This window comes from Plectropomus leopardus, chromosome 19 (genome assembly GCF_008729295.1).
Source record: "Plectropomus leopardus isolate mb chromosome 19, YSFRI_Pleo_2.0, whole genome shotgun sequence".
NCBI lineage: Eukaryota > Metazoa > Chordata > Actinopteri > Perciformes > Serranidae > Plectropomus > Plectropomus leopardus.
In genome coordinates, this window is record NC_056481.1 from 15,243,540 (window position 1) to 15,266,591 (window position 23,052).

At 39.7% G+C, this 23,052-nt stretch overlaps 2 protein-coding genes across 3 annotated transcripts; one reads left to right on the top strand and one right to left on the bottom strand.

The window, feature by feature from the left end:
• The first annotated feature begins 69 nt into the window (after positions 1–69).
• Positions 70–15,322, top strand: atp2a1l (ATPase sarcoplasmic/endoplasmic reticulum Ca2+ transporting 1, like). 2 transcript variants are annotated; one of them, XM_042507386.1, is made up of 24 exons: positions 70–355; positions 1,330–1,347; positions 1,682–1,764; positions 2,910–3,014; positions 3,827–3,965; positions 5,318–5,398; positions 5,493–5,578; positions 5,670–5,967; positions 6,070–6,236; positions 6,704–6,792; positions 6,879–6,981; positions 7,073–7,204; positions 7,642–7,758; positions 7,848–8,066; positions 8,167–8,278; positions 8,866–9,089; positions 9,203–9,423; positions 9,535–9,737; positions 10,688–10,773; positions 10,855–10,988; positions 11,078–11,195; positions 11,945–12,062; positions 12,376–12,422; positions 14,675–15,322. In XM_042507386.1, the coding sequence occupies exons 1-23, from the start codon at positions 238–240 to the stop codon at positions 12,378–12,380; spliced, it is 2,976 nt and encodes a 991-aa protein (XP_042363320.1). In that variant the 5' UTR covers positions 70–237; the 3' UTR covers positions 12,381–12,422; positions 14,675–15,322. The 2 variants fall into 2 exon arrangements, with proteins under 2 accessions (XP_042363320.1, XP_042363319.1); XM_042507385.1 differs by lacking the exon at positions 12,376–12,422.
• A 105-nt stretch (positions 15,323–15,427) lies between these two features.
• Positions 15,428–22,531, bottom strand: sult1st6 (sulfotransferase family 1, cytosolic sulfotransferase 6). The gene is made up of 7 exons (XM_042507388.1): positions 21,950–22,531; positions 21,019–21,147; positions 19,093–19,190; positions 18,773–18,899; positions 16,860–16,954; positions 16,604–16,784; positions 15,428–15,670 (listed from the first exon to the last, which is right to left on the bottom strand). Exons 1-7 carry the CDS (start codon positions 22,134–22,136, stop codon positions 15,558–15,560), a joined length of 930 nt encoding a protein of 309 aa, XP_042363322.1. The 5' UTR covers positions 22,137–22,531; the 3' UTR covers positions 15,428–15,557.
• Between the last annotated feature and the right edge of the window lie 521 nt (positions 22,532–23,052).

A 23,052-nucleotide genomic window follows, 5' to 3' on the forward strand; every position in this document is an offset into this window, starting at 1 on the left:
TTTGGGGGCGTGTGTCAGCGGGGTGTCCACCAATCCTGAGCCCTTTGGTGGTATAAAACCCTGAACGTGTATGCAGTTATTCGCTCTTTCTGTCAATCCAGCACTCCTGAATTGGAGGGTGCCACACTTCTAGGCGAGGGTGGTGGAACAAGGGTAAAAGCTGCAGAGAACATCTAAGAAGTAAAAGAGCGCGGATAGGCACGGTTAGACGGGCAATCCCTTGTCTATCCTGAGAGGATGGAGAACGCACATACAAAGATCCCGGCAGAATGCCTGAGTTACTTTGGGGTGAACGAGGTCTCTGGTCTCACCCCCGACCAGTTCAAGAAGAACCTTGACAAGTATGGCTTCAATGGTGAGTGCGGGATGGAGGGATGGGGTGGCAGGCCTTCTGAAAGAGAAGGGACTCATAAAGTCACTGTTTGGCAACAAGGCCGCATAGAGAAACTTCTCAACTCACAGTTAAAAAAAAAATCTGAGTGTTTGCATTCAAGATATTCCACAAAGTACATTTCCAAGGATAGTTTCAGGAGGTGTTTTCCTGAGTCCTAAGAGATACTTGTTGCGTCAGGCTGGGTTGAGTTTTTGCATGTGATGCTTTTTTAGAGAGGAGTTGCAACAGCTGGTAGAAATGCAGAGACATTGAGAAGCAGAGACTTTGAGGGCTTTGAAGAGCTATTTAAAGATAGCCAAAGAAGATGGCTGGAGAGCGAGAGAGACAGGTGATGGCTCAAGAAGCTTCCTGGGTGATATAGGGGGCGGGAGTTAACAGGAGAGACGGATAATTTTAGGCCAGATAGAAAGGGGCGGTCCTTAGATGGCTTATGGCTAAATGATCCTTGATATGATTGCTAATCAATAAGCAGTGGAATGGCGAATTAGACACAATAGTGTCCGTTATGAAGTATATGTAAAAGCATTCTTGTTTTCACAGTGATGTTTCTGCTGCATTGGAGTATTTAAGTGAACTGCAATTAAACGCGATGTTTTACTTTGTTTACAAGTTTAGGAATTTATGAAGTGAACAGCCACCGCAGTGAGGATTTCAGTAGGCCTGTGTTAGACGTCGAAGCTAATTTAATATCAAACACAGTACGATGGCTTTTTGAGGTCAGGCATGTGTAGAGCACACAGATTTCTTAAAAGGTGGACGTTTCTTGAGTTCTTGAGGTCATATTTATCATCTTAAATGAAGAATTTTCCTCACAAAGTTTTGCACAAAACTTTTCTTGATTGACACCGTATTTCTTTTCTGTGTATTAATCATCCTTTTCCTGTCTTTCTGTCTCCACAACCTTTCTCCTCCCTCACCTTTGTGTCCAAATCCAGAGCTGCCCGCTGAGGAGGGTAAGTGTTTATCTTTCCATCCACATTTGCAAAATATGTAAAATTGAGCCAGACACCTGATTCAACCCAGGATTAATATTTAAAATGCCCCCAATACACAGAGGGGTTGTAATATTAATACATACAAGTGATGCCCACATACTAATGACATTGTTCTGGCAGTGTGTATTACATTTTGATCATCATCTTTAGTAACAAAGATCTGAAATCAATACTTCATAAATCGTAAACACAACCAAAACTTTCACTTGCATATGTCAGTCATCACTTTTATATTTTATGATAATTACCCAATGATTTATATCTCTTGTCCCTCTTTGTCTCTCTTCCTCAGGTAAGAGCATCTGGGAGCTGATCGCTGAGCAGTTCGAGGACTTGCTCGTCAGGATCCTGCTGCTGGCTGCCTGCATCTCTTTTGTAAGTAAACAAGTATTCATTTTTTAAAATGATGTCTGTAATTCTAAGCTGCAGTTATTCCTGTAACAACAAGTAACAGCAGTAGGATTTGTAGTACACATAATAGTAGCAACAGATAGCACGTGACACTGACACCACGTGGGATCAGGCACTCAGCTTTAATCTGCAAAAGAAAAATCGGTGCATACTTTTTGCAATTGTCATTAACAGGAATAAACTTGTTTTATCAAATTTACATTTTTGGCTCAGTAATCTCTAAGTCTTACTGACTGCATGCCAAAAACAGGTTATTTAACTTTAAAACTCATCTCACAAACTATATCAGTAAACAAGCACACTGCAGCTGATAGTTTCTGCCTGGTCACTTTGTCCAGATGACTTCTTACCCTCCACCCATCCATGTATTTTTGAGGACGACAACTTGAGAGGAGGGAGACGGATTGCAAGGGCTTGTAGGAGGTGTATTAATTCCTGCGCCCAGCTTTCACCCCTTCGGGCAGCTGTCATGATGGCCTTAGAAGGCGAATATTGAGGAGCCAGTGAGAGATGGGGGTCAGGGAAGTATAGGGGGGCTGAGGGGGTAAGGGTTTATTTTAAGAAAGCCCCAAGCTAAGGAGAGAAACTGAATCCTTCGGGAAAGGTCAGGCCTGAAGGAAGGAACGAAGGGCCTCCACGGAGAGAGGGATGAAGTCAAGAAGGAGCAAGGAGTTACATGACATTGAGATCGAATTAATAAGGATTATGTAATCATGTTATGGCATACAAATGTGTTATCAAAATAACAGGCGTAAACACCAGGAAAAAAAGAACAGATTATAAAATGTCAAACTAAATGAAGTCTTGAAAATAGCTAATATAATTAAGATTTTAAAATCATCACATTTTTCTATAAATTCCCATTGGAAGCCAGCAATGTAGCCCCTTATTATTCAGACTTTACACATTATATATATAGGATTATAATATTTTTAAGAATCTCTCTATCCAAATGTTTAAAGAATATTAATTGTCCATTTAAAGTACCTGAGGTTCAGACATATTTGCAGGCAGTTTCTCAAGCTGTTTCTATAGCCCGCTGTCACTGTTGTCTCCAATTCTGTGCTCACGCCATCACTGATTTTTTTCCTCTACCTCTCTGACCTTAGGTGCTGGCCTGGTTCGAGGAAGGTGAAGAGACCGTCACTGCCTTTGTGGAGCCCTTCGTCATCCTTCTTATCCTCATCGCTAACGCCGTTGTTGGAGTGTGGCAGGTCAGTGACGAGGAGCAGCGCGTTGAGCAACAACACATATCTATTGCAAAGATGACAGAAAGCACAAAGGCTCCAGTTACTGCCATGTTGTTATACCCAGACGTTGTTGCTCAACTGGAACTTTTACAGCTTTGAGACTCAAAATAGCTGGTGTGAGCTCTGAAGTTGCTGTTACAACATTGAGTGACTCTTATACAAACAGTCATTAATTCAAGAAGATAAATATGATATGATCATCAGATAGGTGATGGATGATTCACATTATGCAAGTCATGCTCTTCTACATGAATGCCAGTGAGTAATTGACACTGCTGTTGGGCATCAGTCGCTACGGGAACATCACATCCCAGCCAAGTGTTGAAATCAGCTGCTTCGTTCCTGTTTCATTGAAAACAGAACTGGCAACCTACTGCAAGATTTTATCACTTCAAATATTATCCCTGAACACAGTGTGTACTTTATTGTTGCAAATCCATGCACCACTGTCTACACAATATTGGTATTTATTTGAAAAATATCCCCCATAACAATACATGTCAAACATCAGATCACAGATTTGACCTACTCATGTGTCATCAGTAGTTGTGTATCAGTGTGTAATGATTCAGAGCCTGCTAGAGGGCACTGCCAGCGCCAGACCGAGGACAACATGAGAATGGATTACATTCACACTAGTGTTAACAGGCATGCTGACATTAGTTAAGCAATTATTGTTAGAGCAATAATAGAGCTCATAATTGTGAATGTGTACTTCTGTCTTTATTGACTTTTTACTGACTCTCTCTGTCTTTTTGTCTTTGTTTGTGTAACAGGAGCGTAACGCTGAAGATGCCATTGAGGCTCTCAAGGAGTACGAGCCTGAGATGGGCAAAGTTTACCGCTCTGACAGAAAGAGTGTGCAGAGGATCAAGGCCAGAGAAATTGTCCCCGGAGACATTGTGGAGGTGTCTGGTAAGATATGTCAAGATTTGTTTATCATTTTTAAAGAGCGGAACCCCCAATCTGTCAGCCTGATCTGTAAACGTTCATGTCAGGGGAATAATATCACAGACTGTTATGTCAAATAGTCTTAACTGTCTAATTGTAATGTAACTGTAGAAAGATACAACAAAGATCCAGTGAGCTGCGACATATTTCTGTTGAAGGAACAGAAGAATTCAGGATATATGTGTGTCTGGTAAAGACTGATGGCAAAGCCTTGTGTCTTTTTAAGGTAATGTGAGTAGCACTGCTGTGAAAACATGCTGACTGAAGCAAAACAAAATCATGAGTATAAATACCCTCACTAGCACCTGCCACACATCTTCACCTCTCCCTGCCACTGCCCACTTCTGTTCATTTGTCAGAGCACACCTGTTGTCTCTCCAGCTGCCCCTCCTCCCTATTACCCTGAACATTTGGCTCTGAATTTAAAATAACTTCTACTATCACTACCACTGTACAACTATATATTTTTATTTTCTATTTATTTTGGTGTCATGTCTTTAGCCTATCCCACATGGAGTTATGAGATACAAGCCTTTCCGGTCATTTCAAATGCAAAGCAAAACAATAGATGTAAAAAAAAAAAAGTAAGTGCAGTGCAAAACTTGCTTTGGTTTGTCACTACTTCAACAACAGTTACTTAATTTTATTATTATTCTTCTTTTGTGTATTTGAGTTGGAAAATGACTAAACTAAACAAAACTAATGTAATGTGTAAAAGGACAAGAAAAACAAATAAAAAATAAACCACAGCAAACCAAAATCAATATTCACCCTCGTCCCATCCAACAAAGCATCATGCAGTTTACAATAAAAAAGGACAGTAGAAAAAATAAATTGATTTTCTGTGTCGTTAACAATACATTGGACAGATCCGCTTTTCTTCTTCTAGATTAACATACTATCCGACTTCTCAGCTGAGTACAGAGAAATCTTTGCTTTCTAGACAAAGTGTATACAGCATCATTTCTTTACCCTATTCTGTTTTTCTGATTGTAAAGGGATGCAGTTTTGGATTAGTCCATATATCATTAGCCCACTTTCCTCTGTCCTTGGGAAACTCAGATTTTCTAAAAAGAAAAAAATAATATGAAGCTTTACATTATTTAAAAGCCTCACTAAATCCAGAGTTGCAAAGCAATGTGCAAACTTCTTTAGACCAGGAGCCAATAATTTAATATAATTAACAAATATACACAGTTATGTTGACTGCATTCATTTTTATGTTTAATGTAAATAAGAAAATGATTCTATGACCATATAATAGAAATAGCAAAAACATTTTTAATGATGACTGTCTTTTTCTGTGATCCCAACAGTTGGTGACAAAGTCCCCGCTGACATCAGGATTGTTTCCATCAAGTCCACCACCCTGCGTGTTGACCAGTCCATCCTGACTGGTAAGCGTTCAAGAAACCTTAAATCTGTCAACATGTGTTTCTCTGTCTCATCTGTGCTGGCAGTTTTGAGTTGATTTCCTGTTGTCTCTCTCAGGTGAGTCCGTCAGTGTGATCAAGCACACAGAGGCTGTCCCCGACCCCAGGGCTGTCAACCAGGACAAGAAGAACATGCTTTTCTCTGTAAGGGCCATCATTATTTCATCTTCACTTTGTTTCAAGCTTTTTAGCATTATTCTTCATTCTGTTACACTCATCATCATCTCTTCTGTAGGGCACTAACATCGCTGCCGGCAAGGCCATTGGTGTTGCTGTTGCCACCGGAGTCTCCACTGAGATCGGTAAGATCCGTGACCAGATGGCCGCCACCGAGCAGGAGAAGACTCCTCTGCAGGCTAAACTGGATGAGTTCGGCGAGCAGCTGTCCAAGGTTATCTCCCTGATCTGTGTTGCCGTCTGGGCCATCAACATTGGCCACTTCAACGACCCCGTCCACGGTGGCTCCTGGATCCGTGGTGCTGTCTACTACTTCAAGATCGCCGTCGCCCTGGCTGTGGCTGCCATCCCTGAGGGTGAGGGAAACGCATCGTGAAACCAATGTTTGTGTTTGAGTAGACTCTTTATTTTTCCACCACCTCTTTATCACACTCACAGTTTTCACCGATGTCTCTCAGGTCTGCCCGCCGTCATCACCACCTGCCTGGCCCTCGGTACCCGCCGTATGGCCAAGAAGAACGCCATCGTCAGAAGCCTGCCCTCTGTGGAGACCCTGGGCTGCACCTCTGTCATCTGCTCTGATAAGACTGGCACCCTCACCACCAACCAGATGTGTGTGACCAAGGTGGGTTAAACATTTTTGTTGTTGTTTTTTTTTACTTTTTATTTTGTTGTTTATATTATAACATAGCTCATGTATTAAAGACAATAATTTTTAAATAAAAAATTACATGAATACGTGTTTCACCCACTGGTACATTGGAATAACAAATAATCTATATATAATGATATATAAACATAGATAATGACAGTAGTTACAGAACATGTTTAGGTCTTTAGAGTTTTATTGCAATTTTGAAATTGTAGAAAAATATCTCTAATCCAATTTAAAATTTAAAATTCTTCCTTTTATTTAATAATTACCTACATTTTTCCCTCATCATAATTTCAACCTCCTTGTAAAGCAACAAAAGGTTAAGAAGAAAAAACAAAAAAGTTTTTCTACACTCGAAAAGGAAGTCTTGTTGCCAACAGTTTGTCTAAAAACCAGCCTTCTTCACACCCAAGTAATTTTTGTTTTGTCCGACACAGATGTTCATCATCAAGGGCGTTGAAGGCGAACACGTTGACCTTGATGCCTTCGATATCTCTGGCTCCAAGTACACCCCCGAGGGCGAGGTGTAAGTTGATTTTCATTGTTCAAATAGAGCTGTACAGTAAGGTGCACAGTAACTTATTTATTTCTAAATCTCTCTTTGTATTTCAGTTCCCAGGGAGGTGCCAAGGTCAACTGCAGCGGATATGACGGACTTGTTGAGCTGGCTACCATCTGCGCCCTGTGCAACGACTCCTCTCTGGACTACAACGAGGTAAAGACGTTGTGAAGTCATGCAGTGTATTCGCTGCACTGAAACCGCATGACCCTCAACAGTATAACCACATCTACCTCTGTTTCTTCAGGCCAAGAAGATCTATGAGAAGGTCGGTGAGGCCACTGAGACTGCCCTGTCCTGCCTGGTTGAGAAGATGAACGTCTTCAACAGCAACGTGAAGAGCCTGTCCAGAATTGAGAGGGCCAACGCCTGCTGCTCAGTAGGTTTTCTCCAGACATTTGCTACACGTTAAAGATGATTCACATTCAACATCATAGATTTAAATTCTCTTCTTAAAACTCTTCTGCAAGAAAGCCCACATTTTCTGATGTTACAAATCTACCTCTGGACCTAACAACATTGTTTTCACTTTTGCACTTACCTGTTTGCAAAGTGTAGATTCTGAATAAACTTTACTTTACTTTACTCACCTGCAATGTTAGAATAAGAAAAAGATGATTTGCTCAAATATCAGTCTTTTTGGTTTTTAAAAATATCTTTAAAAAATCTTGTATCTGACGGCTAATTGGGAACAACTGAAAACTTTTTGTTATTTGGATTAGTCCTACTTATTCCAAAGACCTACAATTTTTTAGTTTTCAATTTACCTGTGGTGAGGTGACTGCCGATCTAATTAAAAAATCTTTTATCCAACAGGTGATCAAACAGCTGATGAAGAAGAACTTCACTCTTGAGTTCTCCCGTGACAGGAAGTCCATGTCCGTGTACTGCTCTCCCACTAAGGGTGATGGTGGTGCTAAGATGTTCGTGAAGGTGAGTTACTTATTTCTTTCTCCTCCCAGCCTTCAATCAGACGCCGGCAGACGAAACACAAGATAATCATTTAACCGTTTTCTCTTCAGGGCGCCCCCGAGGGTGTGATTGACAGGTGCGCATATGTGCGTGTTGGCACCACCCGCGTGCCCCTGACCAATGCCATCAAGGAGAAGATCATGGCTGTGATCAGGGACTGGGGTACCGGCCGTGACACCCTGCGTTGCCTGGCCCTGGCCACCCGTGACACCCCACTGAAGGTTGATGAGATGAACCTTGAGGACTCAACCAAGTTTGCCGATTACGAGGTGAGAACTTGCCCCCCCTTATACACAGATATGGGGGTGCAGCTGTGACTAACATGTCAAAACTTGGACTAAATGGCTCTATTTGCACTTCTCTCCCCAGACTGACCTGACCTTTGTTGGCTGTGTGGGTATGCTGGATCCCCCTCGCAAGGAGGTCACTGGCTCCATTGAGCTGTGCAAAGCTGCTGGAATCCGTGTCATTATGATCACTGGTTAGTATTATGGATGTGATGAACTAAAAACAACGCTGTCTAATTATTTATTTTTCTTCTGTATCCACTCTCCCGGGTTTTACACCACAGAAATGGAAACTTGCAGACTGAGCCCTCACAGACTTCAGTCACACATACTGTGACGTGTTCTCTGTCATCACGTAAAGTCTGCGAGGGCAAATACAGCAAGCCGCTGATAGACAAGCCTCGAGTCTGTTTCAGTCATTGAATTCAATTCAGATTCACTTTATTGTTACATCTTATCATATTAAAAATACAAAAAGAACAAAGTTCTTGCGTCGTGCCCCCTTGACCAGCACAATGATGTCCCAAACAAAACAATGGTATTGTAGATACAACATAAAGTACACAGTATAAAGTGCATTACCAAAGTGCGTTAAAGGGCATTGTAATTACACTAAAAGCAATATTAGAATAAATAATGTGGATTTGGACAGCCATCAGCACTCGCAATCTTCCCATGAGTGCCTGCAAAGTCCGCGAGTCTGCAAATGTGGTGAAATCCAGAGATTTGGATGCAGCCTTACTTTACTGACTCCCCACCAAATGTCTCCTTCATATTTCAGGTGATAACAAGGGAACCGCCATCGCTATCTGCCGTCGCATTGGCATCTTCCAGGAGGATGAGGATGTTGAGGGCAAGGCATACACCGGACGTGAGTTTGACGATCTGCCCCTCCACGAACAGTCCGAGGCTGTGCGCAGGGCTTGCTGCTTTGCCCGTGTTGAGCCATCTCACAAGTCCAAGATTGTGGAGTTCCTGCAGGGTTATGATGACATTACTGCTATGGTGAGAGCTCAGCTGCGTAGAATACAACCTTAAAGACAAAGAGCTTACCTTTTTTACGTGTGTTATCTGTACGTGTGTAGTTTTAACTTAAGATTCTTCACTTCCCCACACAGACTGGTGATGGTGTGAACGATGCCCCTGCCCTGAAGAAGGCTGAGATCGGCATCGCCATGGGCTCTGGCACTGCCGTTGCCAAGTCTGCCTCTGAGATGGTCCTGGCTGACGACAACTTCTCTTCCATTGTGGCTGCTGTTGAGGAGGGCAGAGCTATCTACAACAACATGAAGCAGTTCATCCGCTACCTCATCTCCTCCAACGTTGGTGAGGTCGTCTGGTGAGCGGCCTACGTGATCTCTGATCCACACCGAAACGTCACATTTCAGCTGTCTCTCTGTCTCCAGCTAACTTTCCTTTTGCTTTATTCTTTCTTATTTCACTCTTTTAGTATCTTCCTGACTGCCGCTCTGGGTCTGCCTGAGGCTCTGATCCCCGTCCAGCTGCTGTGGGTCAACCTGGTTACTGATGGTCTGCCCGCCACCGCTCTGGGCTTCAACCCCCCTGATCTGGACATCATGGGCAAGCCCCCACGTTCCCCCAAGGAGCCCTTGATCTCTGGCTGGCTGTTCTTCAGATACATGGCTATTGGTGGTAAGTAGGATGTTATTACTGTTGTTGTTACTGTTTCCCATTTGCATGTACATTATCAGTTTAGCCACACCATGCAACAATAAACCACACTAAAGATGTACCTTTTCCGGAGTAGGTCCAAAAGTACAAATGCCCGCCCTTAAGCAGGTAGTGGTAACGTCTCACTGACCACGGCCAACCCCTGACAACCCTACTTCCCCGCCCAAAAACAAGCATTTGTGTGGGTTGCGAGACTCTACTTACCTCTGTGCAGCAGAACAGAGAGAAAGACTTTTTTACAGCCTCTGTGTGTTTAGCTCTCACTGCGTTTGTAGCTTCTAACTCAATCTCTGTGGTCTGGAGTTTAATTTCTCTCCTGTGTCCTTGTTTGTACTACAGATCCCTGCTTTTGTTTACCCTTTAATGCCCGTTCTTGGGAGTGTGTTAAGTTGCAGCTGCTAAACACAACATTTCCTTATTTTTGCAACTTCACAATGAAAGCTTTTATGTTACAAGTATCTATAGGAAAATGAAAAGTATTAATAACCGAATTAGCGGCAATTTGATAGGAAAGTAAATCAGAAACAGCCACAGTGAAATGTTAGATGAAGAGCTGCAGACCACAGGCTCTTACTGCACCTCTGCAAACACCTCAAACAGGTAAACTTTTTTTAACCTGTCCACTGTGTGATAGAAAAACATGCACGCATTTAAAAAAAACCCGAAACCAAAACAACAGGGGACTTTGGCCTGCTGGTTTTACACATCATTAACTATTGACAGCTGGTCTGGAGTAAAGACACACCTTCAAGCATGTAGCGCTGTTGTAATGGAAATGCAAATCCTTGCAGAGCTGGGCTGAGGAGCCAGGAGACCACATATATAGGGTGGAAAAGCGACTTTTGTTTAGATTTTATTTAAATGCAGGAGAAACCAGTGCCCACACCAACGCTGTTATGTGTCTCTAACAGGATATGTCGGTGCTGCCACCGTTGGTGGTGCCGCCTATTGGTTCCTCTATGATGAAGAAGGCCCCACAGTCAGCTACTATCAGCTGGTGAGGAATTGCTTCTGTCTCATGTTTTCTTTCATACACTCTTATGCGGACACTTACTAACCTCACCTCTCCTCTGTACAGTCCCACTTCATGCAGTGCCATGATGAGAACGAGGACTTCACCGGCATCGATTGCGAGATCTTTGAGGCTGCTCCTCCCATGACCATGGCCCTGTCTGTGCTGGTCACCATCGAGATGTGCAACGCTCTCAACAGGTAAGTCTTCATATGTGAACATGATACATTTGATGATGACTCCAATGGTTTCTGCGGGTAACACATTCTCACTTTTCCTCTTTCTAAAGCTTGTCTGAGAACCAGTCTCTGTTGCGCATGCCCCCATGGAGCAACTTCTGGCTGCTTGCCGCCATGACCCTCTCCATGTCCCTTCACTTCATGATCATCTATGTTGACCCTCTGCCCGTAAGTCACCAGAAATCCTTACTGATTGGTTTAAGGGCTATGACACACCAGGCTGACAGTCTGCCGTTGGTCAATGTCTGGTTGGTATTGCCCTAGTTTTGCGGTGTATCCCTCTACGTTGGCCCTTGTCATCCCGTTGGTGATGGAAATCACTCTGGTAGTTCAGCTCAGTGCATGAAAAGAGAAAAGGAAGTGATATAAGTGAACAAACGACTAAAGACATGGGGGCGTGAGATCAAAACCGACTTAAAGAAGGTAAGCTTTTTTTGCCACTGAGCTCTTTAGTAGAAACAGTTTGGAATTGTTTATGTTACTGTTTGCTGGCATATAATAAATGTCATTTTTTGTTTTAGTATCAGGTTGTGTTGTTAATGAGCTAACTGGCAAACTAGCATCTTGAATCTGTCCTATTGGTCTTCCTCATTCCCTTTTTTAATGATGAATGCAGACTACCGCCACCCGTTTGTATGGAGTTATTTCCTCACATGCAGGCGCAAAACGTACGTGCTAGTTGGCCGTGCAGTGCAATTTTTTGGCCAAGTCACAGGCATTGTGAGGCAACGCAACAGTCGTACTTTGTAGCTGCTAGTTCTTTGATGTTGGTTTAGTGTGTCAGGGACTCATGAGCTGCATCTGTAAATCTCCCAGTTTTAAGAATTAATTTGAATGATTGTCCTCTGTGGCGTGTAGTTTTTGTTGTGGTTGCTCTCCTATGTAGTTTCTGACTCCCACTCTTTACCTCCCCACAGATGGTCTTCAAGCTGACCCATCTGAACTTCGACCAGTGGATGGTAGTCTTGAAGCTTTCCTTCCCTGTCATCCTCATTGATGAGGTGCTGAAGTTCGTTGCCCGCAACTACGTTGAGTGTAAGTAGCCTCGCATTTTTGGCATATTCACTCTAACATATAACAAAATATATATCTATATGTACCTTATTTCTTATAGTAAGATATTTAACCTCTTTAAAAGCTTAAATATTATTTTAATTTATTAATATTGTTATTTTTTTTTGTTAATTAATCGTAAATAATTTAACTAAGTGTAATTCTTCTTCCTCATGTACTGTCATACCATTTCATCACATCATCTCTTTGTCCGTCTTATAATAATGTCTCTTTTCATCTGCCTAATTCCATCACTCCCTCACCATTAACTCAAATAACCCTTGTTCATTTTCAGTGTAAATTCAGTCAACCCACCACCATTAGCCCTGTAACTAAAGCAAGGTACTTTGTGTCTGTAGTTTATGTGCATGTTGGTGTATTTATTTGTTTTGTAGCGTATGTTCCTGCTCTTATGCAGATCAGTCCTCAGTCGTGTCTATTTTTTTTAATATTATTACACTCCTGTTGGTGTGAAACTCCGGCTTCTCCCTACTACTTGATGACATAATTGAACAATGAATCTGTCAGAATTTGGCATGGTGACATGATGGTTCATGAGCGGGGAGATCCCTGAGTGAGTGCTGTTCTCTGTATCAGATGTCGTCCTCTGAGCTCTGTGTTTATAGACGGTGAGTCAATCACCCCTGAGTTGTTGCTGTCAGTGTTTGTTGGGTTGCTTCTGTCTGTAGGTAGGAGTGTGACCAACGCCTGCTCTGGCACCATTTTTGTAAAAAGGCTTGATATTGCTGGTGTCCAACAAAAAGCTTACATCAATACTTTATTGAACCCTCTCAATTAGGATTTATAATCAGTTTATAAACATAGAATAAATGGTTTATAACGCACTATAATGTAGTTGTACGCAGACATAAGGTCTTTGAAAGTGTTTATTGATGTAGTTATCAACAGCATTAACTCTTAAAAAGATGATATAACACAGTTGTAAATATATAAGATATGTCTTATATAAATATTGTACAATAGGACTGCCCCTGACACAGAAGTATATATCAGATTTGACTGTTCAATAAGATATTTTGACCATTCACGCCTTTTAAATGGGGTTTGGTGGGACATTGTGGGCGACGGTGACATTCAGGTGATATAGAAAACAAGCCAAGTTAGCCCTCTGTGCTAATATTTGATTACTACGCCAAGATTGGAAATGTGCAATTACATTTTTTCGCTTACACTAAATATTAAACAAAAGCCAGAGAAGGTATCATAATAAAGGTTCAGTGTGTAAGATTTAGGGGAATATATCGGCAGAAATGGAGAATAATAGTTTATAATGACCTAAAAAATGTTAACAGTTGTGTTTTTGTTGCCGTACAATGAACGGTTTATATCTACTAACCGAGTAGGTCATCATCACAAAGCACACCATGTTGCACCGCCATGTTTCTACAGTAGCCCAGAACGGACTGACCAAACATTGGCTCTAGACATTCGCCTTTTCTCGTTTTCACGCCGGGCACCTTAATTCTTCCACAGGCTTGACACACATGAGAAGTTTCATTCAATTTTAATCTGCCACCTCATCGCTTGACGCCACTTGACTAGACATTAAGTTGTTGTGAGCTGTAAATTCACCACCTCTTAGCAGAACACAGAAGATTAGATATCTCAGAGCCCAGCCGGACAAAGCTCCTCTTCCTCTGGACAGCGCTCTCTGTCTCACGCAGACTCACCTTGGGACTGGGTCTGCAGCTTTTTGTCCCAGAGAACAGCTCGAAAGTGAGGTGTGCTCTCTCTGCAGACAAATGTGGGAACCGAAACATCCCCAGAAGTACACTGCTCACTAACTGACAATCGACAACAAAACAACAACAACAACAACAAAACTGTTAGACTCGAAGAATCTCAGTGAGGGCGTCTCTGACTTATGATTGTATGTTTGCATAGTGTTTATAAGTTATAAATGCGGGGGGTGATAAAGTGTTAACAAACTTTGTATAAAATGGAGGGTGTCTGCAGGTCCTTAAAAATGTCTCACAATTCAGTTTTGTAAATATCAGACCTGAAAACTCATCAAATGGTCACAAACATTTTATTTTAAACCTGTGCTTACCTCTTGGCAAGAGTGTAGATTAACCTACAGTAACGTTCTCTAATATCCATATTCCTACATAAATCTTACCTCTGCATGGGACTTCATATATACTACTTCGCTTTATACTTACCTGTAATACTTGAATAAGAAAAAGACGATATGTCCCAAAAAACAGTCTAAATTTGGTTCAAATTAAACAAAAAATATTTATATTGAGGATTCTGTTTTGGCAAAATGACTTGAGCTCCACCAACATAGTTTGCTTGCTGCCTGCATTAGATTTTATATCAAAACTTAATTATTCTGAGGTCAGAGGTTATAGTTATATATAGTTATATATTCTTTCTTAGTAAGATTTGTTTAATTTTGGGGGATCTCTCAGATGCTTTGAATCAATAATGATCATGTGTTTGTCTGTATAGGTAGTGTAAATGTTGTTCTGTTTGATTTGTCTAAAGTGTCGTGTTAATTTCAATCATCTCCCAAATTATATGTCAGAAAATCCTTTCCCCATTTAATTTATCTGTTTTCTCTTTACCAGGTTCAGAGGCTAAATAGAGATATAGAAGAAGAGGATCTTAAAGACTGAAGAGAAGGAGGCGGATGAAGAGAGAGAAGAAGATCAAGTAGCCATAGTGAGCCAACCAATAGAAGAGAAAGGAGAAAACATGGAAAAACTTATAAATAAATGTATAGATATAAAAAAAATCTACATAAACATAGCCTCTATATAAGGAAGGAGATTTGAATAAAGGGAAGTATATTTGCCGACAAAGCATTCAAATATTTAAGATTTTATTCTCAGAAATAAACTATGTATTAAAAGTGATTTTTTTTTTGTTAAACTTGGATATTCTCAGCTGTTGTGTTTTTGTGTCCTCTGTCCATTTTCATATGATTGACTTTCCAGCTCATTACTTTTATTCTAGTCTTTGTTGCTCGTGTCTCGTGCAGCCTCCCTGCTTTGGCTGGGCTCTGTACAGTGTGGTGTAGGGTTGCAAAATGACTTCATATGGGCAGAAAAACCACATGCCTCCAGCTGCCAGCGCTCTCTATAGGCTCCATGCAGTCAGCAGACTCTGGTGGAGATCTCATAACATTATATGGGCATGTCCACTCAGTCACAACACTTTTGGTCTTATATATTGTTTACGTGATAAGCTGCAATAAAGTGATGATCACAAACTCACTTGTATTGTGGAGCACATTTTATTGATCATTGAAACATACATTTGGATGATTTTCCTCTCTATCAGGTTTTATTTTATTATCTATTTATTATTATGATTGATGGCTTGTTTTGGCATTTAGCTTATTTCAGATTTTCTCAGTTCTCAGTATTTCTGCCCTGTGAGTGCTGTACAGTATTAGTTAATCAATCTTTGGTTTGCACAGCTACTTCAGTTTGGAAAACACAAAATCCATTAGATGAGGGTCCTGAATGGTATGTTGACTCCCTTCATTTGCTTTTCATAATCTTCATCAAACGTCTTTGATTGCTCGGTTGTGAAATAGTTTTTCCAATCGCCTACTTCACCTGTAAAGAAAGAAAATGCAGAAGAGAATACAGCAGTGTTATATATGTAAATCAATCCCAACTTGGACCCTATTTCCCCATGTTTTTGTGTCTTAATAAATAATTGGAACAATGTTTTTTAAAACTGGTCCTGTATTAAGCAAGGCTGCTGCTAGGCTACAATGTAATTCCTGCGGTCAATTTAGCAATTTCAATTTAGATCAACTAAAAGTGCTGGTTTTTGCCAGTGACAGGCTCAGATTATTATTGTGTCTGACAACATTATGGAAAGGATCCCTAGAAATCTTTTTTGTTTAATCAGAAACAGACCCCAAATTGCAGCTGCAGCACTCTCACTCAACACTAGATCAGTAACAAAAATGCTTGTCTCCATTAGTCACTTAGACACAAAAACATTGGAAACAAGGGTCTAGGTTGAAAAATACAAAAGTTACCCTTTAAACATTTTCTCTAAAAGCATCTGTTATTGTGCAGTAGGGCTACAAATAAGGATTATTTTACTTATTAAGTGATCTGCCAACTATTTTTTCAATACTTTAATTAATAGTTTAGTTTGTGAAATTTCAGAAAACTATGAAAACTGTTGTGATATCTTCAAAGTGCTTGCTGGTCCAAAACTTAAGAAGAGTCAAATAACTAACTTGTAAGTAAATTACAAGATAAAGAAAAACAAGAAAGTTTTCATTTGAGTTGAATTATTACTAATTATTAAAAACAGAAGAAACCTCTAGGGGGCCCCAATATGCTACTAAGAAAACAAAATATGACACAATCCATATTTGTGAAACTCACATTGTTGAATTTCACTGCATTACACTGTAAGATATTGATTGTATTTTGGCTTTAGAATTGTTGCATGCTCTGCTCTGCTCATTTTTAATCATTTTTATCAATTTCTTGCTTCTGCACAGGGCTAGGAGCAGACTTAGGCACCTTTTCTCATGAAGTGGGAGATGGACTTATCAAAAATAGTGTCTGGGATGCAGGAGTAGTTGGCCATAGGATTCTTCTTCATGTTCTTAAAGGAGGTGAGCTCCACGATCCGGCTGATGACCTCATCGGAGACCGACAACTCCAGGTACTTCATGATGCGCTCCACTTCACGCCGAGGATTCTGGGAGAGTAGATATGATGGTAAGAGTATGTGGCAACACACTGTTGTAATACTAAGTCCATATGTTCTCTGTACCTCTTTCATGTCCTCATAGAAGAGGTAGAGGATATTCTTCCTCTCTCTCTCCACCCAGTAACCTTTCACATGGTCATACCAGGAGCCCCACGCCACTGCAGAGACAATAATTTAGGATCTATCATGGTAACATTATTTCATGTCCAGTAAAAAGGTTTATGTCATCTTTTAATATGATATTATTCTTTTTAGCATTTTTGTGATTTTTTTTCTTTAATTTTTTTTTTTTTTTTTTGTGATTTTTTTTGTTCCTTTAAAGAAAATGTGATTTCGTTTCTGTAAAAAATATTTATTTTTTTTCGTTAAGTTTTTGGGGAAAATTTTTGGCTATTTCTTTATTCTCTAAAAATGTTTGTCGATTCTTTTTTCTTTTAAAGCTTTTGGTGATTCTTAAAGAAAAACTGCCTTCTTAACCCACAGGCCCACCAAAATAAAACTTACCAAAATTACACCATTTATTATAGCCCGAAACCGTAAAAACAGAAATTATCGTTGGATTTCCACATTTTGCTACCATCCTTGACCACATTACACAGGACAAACCATGCCACTGCACAAACAATAATTGAGCATCTTTGATGGTAACATTACTCTCAGTCGTGTACAAGGTTTATGTCATATCTTAATATGTACATATAGTTGCAGAAAATGTGTTAAATATCTTAAGAAATGTGCTCTCATTTATAAAGTAATTATGGGTCATTGAGTTTTGAATGGCCAGGTTGTGAAAAATCCCTTTGGCTCTATTGAGCTCTTTGATTTGTCAAGCATACTCACCAGTGAACAGTTACCTTCTTGAACAGTGACTCTGGACCAAAATCTGTTTATTAAACAACCTTTTAATATTTAAAGCTGCTGATTCTATGTATTACTGCAATAACCCTTACAAACAACATTTATAAATCAGGGTTCCTGCAGTTCCTTAAAAAGTCTTAAATGGCATTGAATGATTCATGTCTAATTAAGGTCTTAACTGGCAGTAAAATGTCTTAAAATTATCTTTTAAAAATCTGAAAAAATGCTAAGATATAGGAAATAGGGAATTATGAATTATCTTTTTCTGTCATTGAATTTTTAAATCTCATAATAATTTAAATACAGATTCAGGCCTATTCATAAAACATTTACCACTGAAGCTCAGGCCTAATGATGCCACTGTAAACAAAATGAAATGACTTAATTGTGATGAAACACTGCAGTGCTGGTGTTAATATTGACATTTCCATAAAAAAAAACATAATTTCATAAGTTGACAATGGTTCACCACCTCATGTGCTGGTTTAAATAAGCCCTGAACTTTGTTATAATGTATAAACCATGAACCATGAGTAAAACAAAATGGCTTTGACATTAACTGTTTATTATACTGCAACAAAATCATTCACCTTAGTTATGATGTATAAACCATAAACCATAAGTAAAACAGAATGGGTTTTATATTAACTGTTTGTTATCCTGCAAAACATTAAATTTTGCGAAGAAGGGCTGTCAACTATTCCAAAAGCTAAATGGATCCCAGATTCCCAAACCAATACATTTAAAATACATCTGTGGCAATAAAGTAGCAGTTGGTGTATTATTGGCAATTAGACACCAAAGCAGAAATTAGGTATAAAAATACACTAGGTGAAATTCTTTTGTATATCCAGGGGAACATTTTCCTTCACTCTGCAGCCTGGCAGGGTTGCTAATCCTGTCATGGCCACTGAGGCATAAGTTTCCCACAGGGAAAACAGTGAGTCACCAACTACTTGTACAAATATAAATTTGTTAAAATACATACGATTTTCTGGCTGGTTGTGTGGGTAAACGTGCCCGTGTGTTGGTAACTTCACGGTTTAGGTTTGTACAAACAGGAATAACCAGTCTGAATAAAGGTAAAGTGACACTCATAAATGTGATTTAATACTTACGCTCTCCTTTCATGAACTTGGTCACGTAGCCCTCCCACGGCCCTGGCTCAGGCTGGGTCAGATTCATACAATCAAAGTGGTAGTAGCTCACCAGGTTGTCTTTGGCATTGCGTGCCACGTAGATAACCTTTACACAAAATGAGGAGAGACATTTAATAAGGGATTATAAAAACTAAGCACACAATGTGCAGCCTAAATAGGCCATTTTGTGGCATTGTAACCTCTAACCATGTTATTATGAACCTTTTGCCCTGATAACATGCATTTATTGTTCCGTGTGAAGCAATGATTTCTGTTTAATCTGACAGCGTAAGTCTTACCTTGCACTTGTTTTCCCAAAATCCAGGAGGCACCAGGTGAAAAGAAAGATGTGTCTTGATGATTCTTGGAGGATCCATGGTCTTCAAAAGATCAAGACCTGAAACAAAAGTTCAGAGAAAAGGGTATGTATGTATGAAAGAGCTGAAGCACACTTTTGTTCCACACATTTTTTAAATTCCATGTTATGCTCATGTTACATGGGTCCCACTTTAATATACAGATATCCCACAGCTGCTTTATGACTGTCAACTGACTTGAAACCAGCAACATTTTGGGTACTTTTTAACTTCAGAAAAGCTTAGATATCTTCGGAGTAAAACAGTGTTATGTAATAAAGTGTGCTTAAATAAAAGAGGACTTGGCGTGCAGTAGTGTGTGTGTGCTGCAGCAAAGTTATTGGCGAAGGGTAATTATCTTGTAGGCTAAACAAATATTTTGCACCAACTCAGTAATGAAAGGGAATTAACCTCATATCCACCCCAACAGCTTTAAGGATTTTCTTAGCCTCATTGTTTTGCTTTATGGTTGTTCACATTTTCAGTAATATGTGACATCAACATTTGGATATATCTGCTGATTTGCCTTCTTGTTGAGAATTGGATGGGATTAATACCACTATCATGTATGTAGACTAAAAACAGAAGCTTCAGCCAGCAGCATGTTAGCTTAGCTTAGCACAAAGATAAATTGTTAATTAGTTAGCATTAGAGATAGGCTACAGATAGGCTACTGGTAGGAGCATTTTGTTTTTACATTTAGACAGAGCCAGGCTATAGGTTTCCCCCTCATTTCTTTATTTCTCATATTTTATGTTTCTCTTTCTATACTAAGCCCTTAAAAGATATTCAGAAATTGCAAAAATATTAACGACAAGATATTCAATCAAAATTCCATCCACCATCCTTATCATATCTAAATCAGGAATTTAAAATTTTTTTTTCAACAATATTTGAGGTATTTCATAATATAAAGGACATTATGGAATGAAATATATTTCATATTCCACCTCGTTTAGCTCACGCATGCTAATGCTTATGTTAAGTATTCGCACAAGAAAAACTAAACAGGAGGGTCTCGGACAACACAACACTGAACAAGACTTTTTTGGGGTAACCAGTAGTTATCTTTTTTTGTAACTCTCAATAAGGATTCAAATGAACCAGTCGACGTCTAAGGTGCTTCCATTAACCCCTGTAGGTGGCCATTTCAAAATAACTCCCAGCTGCATGCTGTCTGGCACAAAATGGCAAAAAGACAAAGTTAACAACTTGTTAACTTGCTAACATATTTAAGCAAAGTGGTCAGAGACGTGACTCCAAGCAAATGCTCAGATTGCTCTATGTCTGAAAAATGTGTAACCAGGACATTATCTTTAGCATGTCACCCATTTACAAGTTTTTCTCTTGATACTTTTTATCTTCCTAGTGGCCAAAAACATTATTGAAGCCGCTTTAAAATGTCACTGATAAAAATAAATAAGTATTTTATTTAATACAGCTAGAGGCAGTATGGATGATGCTCAGCTTTGTTAAAAAAGGTAAATCAGATTTCACTGAACAGGCTATGGCAAAAAAAAAGAAAGCTGCTGATCCCAGCAGACAGCTTGAGTAAAACATAACTGTTGGGATTTTTTTGCCAGCAGTCTGTCACTCGGGCAGTTTAGGCATTCTTGGCAAAGAGGGAAATCAGTATTTGTTAATAACTAATTGACCCTGTTTAGTGGGAGAGACAAGCTGCTCCAAAAAAAATTCTCAGGAATTTGTGAGTTTTGACATGCGTGACACAGTCCGATCTAGTCTAGGATGTATTTGGAAATAATATCTTATGTTTTAAAAAAGATTATAAGACATATATTGCACTTGAAGATAAACCGTATAAATATTAGTACAATTGCATACATACAAACATAACAATTAAATACACACCTGAGGGGATAGGTGGTGGGGAGAAGATCTCGAGGAAAGGACTGCGGATGGGTGTGGGGGCTCGTTTGCAGGCCTCAGCATCTCCGTTATGAAGAAGCAGGTCAACTATCTCCTGGGTCCATGTGGTCCCTATGTCCCCAAATCACAAATCAACACTGAGTTCAGGATACTTTTCAAGTACAGTATTAAATCCTACCAATTATAAGAAATATCCTGTCATAGTAGAAGTATTTATTTACCTAACTTAAAGGAATACCTCAACCACACATATGACCATTTGAATATCAAATGATCCCTTATACTGAATTTGGAAAGAAAATGTTATTTCTCCCTGTGTGCCTCCACGGTGAACAAGAATCCATAAACCAAAAGAATTCTGGATGAATTAGAGTCATAGGGATCCACTAAAACATCTGTTCAGAAACTCTCATAAAACTCATGCAACATAATCCAAGTCTAATTTATCCAGTCTCTGCTCAGCACTTCTCAAACAGACAGCTCTCTCCGACAGGGTTAGTTTGGATTCAGCAAAGTCACACAATAACAATAAAAATAAATTCTTGCACCAAGATACGACACAAAAGACTGCCAAAGCATCAAAATACAACGTTTAGGGACAAGATTGCATTACATTTTATAGCACAATATATGTTGTATGCAAACACTTAATCTGAAACAAATGATAATAATCATGACAAAAAAATGTGGTTAATTTAAAAAGTACAGTATTTTCAATGGATATAAAGATAACTTAGTATGAAGTAGCAGAAAACATAAATGTTTAAGAACTACTACTATTGTACTTTTGTAAATATACTTAGTTACATTTCACCACTGGCTACAACTGTGTGAAAAATCACAGAAATACAAATGACTGATACAAATTAATAAATATACAAATAACACAAAATGCGTCTTGTCCAAAACCTGCCTGCTTTTGGGTAAGTGGCAATGAGGATGTCTGAGGGGTCAGGATGGAAAGCCCAGATGGAGTCCCAGTTGTTGGCGATGAAGCACATGAGGGGAACTCCCTTGACTGGTTTGAGTGGAAAGCGGGTGATGGCAGCGCCTGCCTTTTTAATGGCTTCACTGTAGGACAACTTTTCTTCCTCCGACATGACTTACGATACTTTCAAAAGCTTAGTTGAGAGAACAAAAAATTGAACTGTGAAAATGTCTCAGGTAAGACAGGTACGGTGTTTCACCCCTGCAGCTCCTCTCTCAGATGGTTTTTGGTCCTCTGACAAACACTCACAGCTGATTTGCTTCTGTAATAACATGGATTCCAGCTGTCTGCAAACCTCTTCCTGCTTAATCACTGTGTACACATCCTCGTCACTCTTTCTTGATCTCCTTGTTTCCTTAGCTGCTGCAAAACCTTTTGTATCGGTCCCCTCTTGATTTCTTCTCTCCTAAATCTTCTCCAACATCTGAGAACAATCCTTCCTGAACCTTCAGCTGAAGCTAAGTGCCTCAGTCACTCTAAAACATGTTACTTTTCACCCTCCTTCTATCTTTGTACCTGAGTGCCTTTTCCTAGTTCTGGTCTCGCTACAATCAGTGGAACTTGCACAGGCGTACTGACACTAAAGTGCCCTTATGTAACATTCCCAGCGACGAATGAATTGCACTTTTGCTCACAATACTATCTTCACTGCTTGCTCTGTAATTTGAGGAAGGGACAAGGGAGGGTCTTACAAGAGCCCTACACACCACAGGGAGGCAAACCATAATCACACAAAGAGTACAAAAGATTTCTTGTGAGAGCTCAACAAATGAGACTTGGATTTTTGTCAATACTTCTTGCAAAGAAAGACAGAAAGAAACTAATATTTTTTTGAGAGACAGGAAAAATGCTGATTCTCTCCTGCTGAAACACAAAAAACCTTAAAAGTAAACAAAAACAGATGACTGAATGGTGGTAAAAGACAGAAGACAGATTTGAAAACAAGGGTCTGCTAATCTCTTTGCAAAGTGAAACGTGACACATTTGTAGACATGCAGTTGGACAGATAGCTGGGCGTGAATTCAGCT